Below are 6,320 nucleotides of genomic sequence, written 5' to 3' on the forward strand. Positions count from 1 at the left end.
TGAGTTGGTGAAAACCTTTAAGGAACCTGGTCAGGATGTTGACCTATTACACCATTCCAGCCTTCATCGTACCCATATGAAGAAAAGGATTGATTTTATTGAAATGGTTAGACTATAAGGCAGGTGTTAGGCAGGTGTTGCAGTGAAAAGCCCAACAAGCTCTTTAATGAAGCATAGGTGTATGCAAGCAGGCAGTCTGCCATACTTTGTAATGACACAAACTGGCCCTGAGGAGTGGGAGTCCTGGGTATTAGGCTTCAGGGGATATGTTGAGACTGGAGCTGTAGCCACAGACAGATTAAAGGCACACTATGCAGGTTTTTTAGCTTAATATGCAAGTGTTTTAGCTTCATTTACCTTCATTTACCAGCTTCAGAGTCATTGGAATGGTTATATGACTTTTTTCGGGTTAAATGGTGGCCGTCTCGCTTCCCCCTAGCAAGGCACCTAACCCCTCACTGCTCCCCGAGCGCCGCTGTTGTTGCAGGCAGCTCACTGCGCCGGGAGTATATATACACTTATACTTATACTATATGTATCGACATAAGAGTGACATTACACTAACTCTTGCCATCCAGGCAGTGGCTCCAGTTAATCTGCTTGAGCACATTGAAGGCTTGCTGCAAAGGAAACTGCAGCTGCCATGCTGTGAGTATCAGTTGCACTGACTACTGGAAGTGTGAAGGGGGTGAGGTCCGCTGCTGCAAGCCATTCAATACATAAAGATAAAGACCACGAAGATGAGACTGAAGAGAATGAGGAAACAAATGATGATGGTGAAGGCAATTGTGTGTGTGTGTGTGTGTGTGTGTGTGTGTGTGTATAGTTATTTTACAGTGTGTGTGTGTGTGTGTGTGTGCATGCTCTATACAGCTCTTGTAGTTAGTGTGTGTTTAGTGTGTGTCTGTGTGCATGCTATACAGTTCTGTCTTTTATAGTTCTAATACCCAGGACTCCCACTCCTCAGGGCCAGTTTGTGGCATTACAAAGTATGGCAGACTGCCTGCCTGCATATATGCTTAATTAAAGAGCTTGTTGGGCTTTTCACTGCAGCACCTGCCTTACAGTCTAAACACTTCAATAAAACCAATCCTTTTCTTCATGAGCACGATGAAGGCCGGAATAGTGTACTAGGTCAACACTGCCTCCTGACCAGGTTCCTTAAAGGAGAATTCCGGTGTGATATTGACCTAAAGTGTATTGAAACATGATACCGAGTGTGAACGTATGTCTCATAGCCCATCTCGGCTTGTCCCCTGCACTCCAAAAATCTGGATGCTAGTTAGCCGATGCTACCAACAGCTTTTTCAATAGTGGTGCTTCGGCATCGGGCTAGCCATGCAAATAAATCACTGTTTTACACCCATTTATGAGGCTCAATGTATCTCCACACTTCATTGGTAGACTTCCTGATAAGGGAAGGGAATTCTCCTTTAAAGGTTTTCACCAACTCAGACCCACACAAAGTGTTTTCCCTTGAAAAATATTTTGAGCCTGGCTTCATCACACAATCTGATTTTGTTTGTAAGCAAATGAGCGCATATTTAATGAGATAGGGCATCATTTGCATATTTAAACATTACAATAGAATAGAACATGCAATACATTTTTTCTCATCTTAACATAAGTAATCAACTGAGAAAGTTTCATGGTATCTATTATTTAAAAATGTTACCCTATTCACCTGTAGTGTCTCACTTTAATTAAGTAAGTAAGTATAGTATATATACTCTTTTGATCTCGTGAGGAAAATTTGGTCTCTGCATTTATCCCAATCCATGAATTAGTGAAACACACTCAGCACCCAGTGAACACAGTGAGGTGAAGCACACACTAATCCTGGCGGCGCTCGGGGAGAAGTGAGGGGTAGTTTTATGTGCTCACGGGGAACTTTCAAGTGCTCAGTCGAAACCTTCATGTGCTCACGCAAAACCTTCATGTGCAGCACATGAAAAGGTTTTGTGTGAGCACCTGAAAGTTTCACATGAGCACATGAAAAATAGTACTCTGACCCTGGTGATTGGTCTGAGGCAAATGATTAAACGACATAGTAGATGCAATTGTGATAAGGCCTTGGGTGCCTGATATAATCAGTCCATACAATACAATCAGTTCAAGTTAGAAAGTTGTGTTGTGACTGGCTTTTTTGGCCACCCGGGCAAATAATGTTAGAATGAAGAAACGTAATTTTCATCAAACAATGCAAGAGAATGTGTGCCCTGAGAATACTGTTTAAATAGGCCGCTAAATTACATAAATGCTGAAACTCGTGTGGAACGTGCGTCAGCTCATTTGTTCAGACTCAGTCTAGTGTGAATGTCATATGTCGCAACGTCAGGCGCTAAGCAAACAGAGAGAGCGCCTTTGCCCGAGCCAAAAGACTCGCCCGAAAGGAATGAGTGGCTCACCAGCATGTGATACAACGTGGCCAGCCACTCTGTATTGCCTTCCGTCGGGATGAGAACTCAGACTCTGACGTCATGACCAGTTGAACTCCTGCTCCAGATTCCTGCCCAGGCGTGCCTTACCGTGCCTTGTCCACACCGAAACCTGTCTTACCTGTCTCTCTCTCTCTGTCTGGCCCCTCCTCCTCCCTCCTTCTCTCAATCTTCCACTCCTATTCCTCTCCTCTTTTCTTCTCTACTGTCCCGGTTCTCCAGATTTGAGGCTTGTCATGACTAGCAGGGGGACAGTGTCTCTCTCTGTGTGTGTGTGTGTGTGTGTGTGTGTGTGTGTTAATATTTGATTTGAGGGAAGAGAGCAGAGAACTGGTACCATTTTGCCGTGCAGAGATGTTTTGCAACACCAAGTGCAACACATCTTTCGCTTCTTCTGCTTTTTAGCATGTGGCTTTGAGGGCGTCTGGAGGAAACTGTTGCATTTGCAAACACACACTGACAAAAAAAGTGCAGCAGCAATGGGTAAGTTCAACCAACAGGATGCAGACCAGTTTTTACTTTTGATATGAAAGTTCGTTCTTGAGACGAGACGCGTGTGTGAGTGTCAAGGAGATGGCTATCAAACTGCTAGTTCGTTAGAATATTGGTGTGTCCAGCTGCCTGTTCAACTGGTAAGGATGCCTGCTGGGACTATTATATAGGCTACAGTATTGTGTATATACTCAATAAATATAATATTGTATTTAATAAGACTAGTTTAGGTCGTTGAGATTTATTGTCACTGTTTTTGGAGTTGTGAAGGAATGTTTATCCTGATTGTCATTGTTCATTGATTCATGGCCATCTGAAGTCTCCGTGTATTTGGCCAGATACAGTTACAGTTTGTATGTATACTGTAAACTCTACTGGTAAACCTTACATACAGTATGACAGTGTTTTATGTACAGTATGGGTGAAAGCCATAGAGCCAATCTCCTTACCCCTGTTGTTGCAGTGGGTGGGGAAATTGAGGAATGTCTGTCCAGGGGCTGTCTAGATTCCAAAAAAACACATCACCTGTAGGGACATGCTGTGTCCTAAATAATGATTGACCACATTTCTTTGTGCGTATGTGTTGGCGAATAAAAGCAAATATTTGCAGATCACTAAGTTGCTGCTGCTCGACCCACTGGTTCTATTCCTCTGTGTTTATGTCTCTTGCATTTCACTTTGGAGTATCCAGTTCTATGCGTTATCAGTAGTTGTTGTGGCATAGCCTCTGCTTGCAGGGGCATGCGTTTCCTCGAAGTATTTCATGTAGTTGTTGAAGTTTAGTCTCTGAAGTAACTTCATCATTCTGCCTCAAGGAGCATAGCTTCATTGTCCAAACTCATCACCAACATTATGTTCATTTTGAAATAAAAGACAACCATAAATTCTGATTGCAAAATATGTCAAGAATTCCTGAACCAGTAGCATGAATCATTCTGACGCAGTGTGAATAGTGAATAGCACTCTACAATGAACAATTCATCTGAAGAGTTAATATGGCAGTGTAAGGGTTCCTCTTTCAGAGAGCAACAGGAGAAAAACATGCTTTCTTTCAGCTGAAGTAGTGTTATGAAGATGTCTGGCCTCTGTTGCCCTTCTGCACTATAACTAACCCCTTGACCCCTGATACGCTCCCTCTCACCTGTTTGTGTCTCCGGCCTGCCACCCCTGCCCCTCCCCAGAGGTCTTGGTGCTGATCGACTTCGAGGGGACGATGGGGGACGAGATGACGGTGCGTGCGGGAGATGTGGTGAAGAACGTCACCAAGGCCCGGGAGGACGGCTGGCTGCAGGGGGAACTCGGGGGTCAAAAAGGGATCTTTCCGGCCAACTTTGTCAAGGTCTGACCCTCCACACTTTCTGCATTGCATTGTATCATAGGATTTCGGTCAAGGCCAACCTAGGCCACCCAACTTCAGGCTCCCAATGTTTGTGTGTGTATGTTCAATATTTTTTTTTGTTTGTTTTCACACAGGAAGTGCCAGTGTATTTAATTGGAGACAGCAACAGGGAGCCAAGAAGCATGAGGAAATGTGAGTGAACGTTTAACTAGTCAATGTCACACTGAATAATTTGCTCTCTGTTTGACAACGATTACATGAGGGATCTCAAAACCAACATCCGAGCAGTTTGTTCTGTCTCTGAATCAGGCCATTCACTGTTGTGGGTTTGTCGTTGTCACTGACAAAATGACATGTCAGTAGGGGAAAGGCCCATCCCTGGCCTGTGGACACCACTCTTGAGATGTGGTCTTGAGGCGCTTGGGTTTGTGGTGGGGGACAAAAATAGCCTCCATGTGCACTGACACAACAGCATGCACACAAACAGCCAATTAATAAGGGCGCTGCCAAGCTCCATGGCCCACTGAACTTTATTTTGTTGACACCAAACTGTCCTGACAGGTGGTGCAGACAATCATTTCCTGACCTCATGGCAAACTAAACATGTTTTTAAATTATCTGTATATATCATTTACAATTGATAGTGCATTGGCCTGTCGTCAGCTATTATGATGACAGCTCTAATCCAAGAAATCTTATAATAACATACAGATTTTCCATTCCTGTTTTGTATTGACTTTTTGACTTTTTACTTGTAATGAATGACTTGTAATTGTAACGAAGTCATCATTTATCAACATGATATTATATTACACTGATACAGAATTATTTCAATGACAGGTCAATATTGTTTTATTTTTAACTTATAGCCAAAATGGTGAAGGCACCCTCTAGAAAATGTGAGGTGACATTTGCATATGCTCCAGAGCATGAGGACGAGCTTGAGCTGGTTGTTGGGGAGACTGTTGAAATCCTCAGAGAGGTAAACGCTGCTTTTACTTCATCACAATGACGAGTTTGAAACAGGTCCAATTCACTTCAAATAACCTGTACACAACCAAGGAAATACTGTAAATACCGTTGTGTTCTCTGACATCCTGTAACATACCAGATTATTTGTATTTGTACATGTACCTACATGTGTATATGCGTGCACTGAAAATGCTTTGTTTTATTTGGGCTGTGACTGCATACCAGTCATTTATCGCCTCGAAAAACCTGTTGTCACAGAGCTACTGCTTCTGTGAAGTAGCATATTTGTCTCAGTATTATCACCTTGCATACTCTTTCATGTGTTGAAACCCTCAGGAGGGTGTAATGAACATGTGTGAACTCAATTTGCTGTCAACTGTTAAATTTGTCTTTCTTATGTGTTTTTGCTTGTTTGTTTACTTGTGTTTGCTTCTTTTCGTCCAATGATATTTTATTGTCTTTCAATTCTCAGATTGAGGATGGCTGGTGGATGGGAAAGAAAAATGGCAAGATTGGAGCGTTCCCTTCAAATTTTGTCAGAGAGATTTTTGTCAGTCCAAAAGGTAAGAACTGTGTAGTTCTGAGTGAGGAGGTACCACACTCACTCACATATGCTCCATAGAACAGAGCACACAACCAGCTGAACTTGTCATTTTTGTTCGACTGAAGAAGTGTATGGTGAAGAACAATACCAAGATCTATATCACTTCAGCATAGATCATACACACCCTATTCAATACATTGCAGATTAGTCATACTTTTTGTGAGACTATCTTTTGATGATCGAATTAAAGAACATACTCAAACACATTTCATTAACACAGGCCGTATGACACAACAACATTATGTAATTTCCCATTGGAACTATCATGATCTCACCTTGTGTGTTTCTTGTGAACCTTGTGAGTTTCTTGTGAACCTGTGTAATATCCTATAGATGCCAAGGTGACGGAGGGGAAGGGCCGGCCCAAGCTCTCTGACGCCATGTTTAACAACAAAGAGGTCGGTGGAGATTAGGAAATTGGTTCATTCCTTCTATTGTCGCTGAAAGGAACATAGGGGGCAGTGACTTATGCTAA

General features: G+C 42.7%; 1 protein-coding gene across 1 annotated transcript in view; it reads left to right on the top strand.

Moving 5' to 3' along the window:
* The first annotated feature begins 2,621 nt into the window (after positions 1-2,621).
* Positions 2,622-6,320, top strand: part of sh3d21 (SH3 domain containing 21) — a 16,972-nt gene continuing 13,273 nt past the window's right edge. Inside the window, exons 1-6 of the mRNA XM_048260765.1 lie at positions 2,622-2,921; positions 4,112-4,269; positions 4,404-4,461; positions 5,139-5,251; positions 5,714-5,804; positions 6,179-6,247. Coding sequence (XP_048116722.1) covers positions 2,918-2,921; positions 4,112-4,269; positions 4,404-4,461; positions 5,139-5,251; positions 5,714-5,804; positions 6,179-6,247 — 493 coding nt within the window. The 5' untranslated portion in view covers positions 2,622-2,917. The remainder of the gene's footprint in view (positions 2,922-4,111; positions 4,270-4,403; positions 4,462-5,138; positions 5,252-5,713; positions 5,805-6,178; positions 6,248-6,320) is intronic.

Source organism: Alosa alosa, chromosome 13 (assembly GCF_017589495.1).
Source record: "Alosa alosa isolate M-15738 ecotype Scorff River chromosome 13, AALO_Geno_1.1, whole genome shotgun sequence".
In the NCBI taxonomy this organism is placed as follows: Eukaryota; Metazoa; Chordata; class Actinopteri; order Clupeiformes; family Clupeidae; genus Alosa; species Alosa alosa.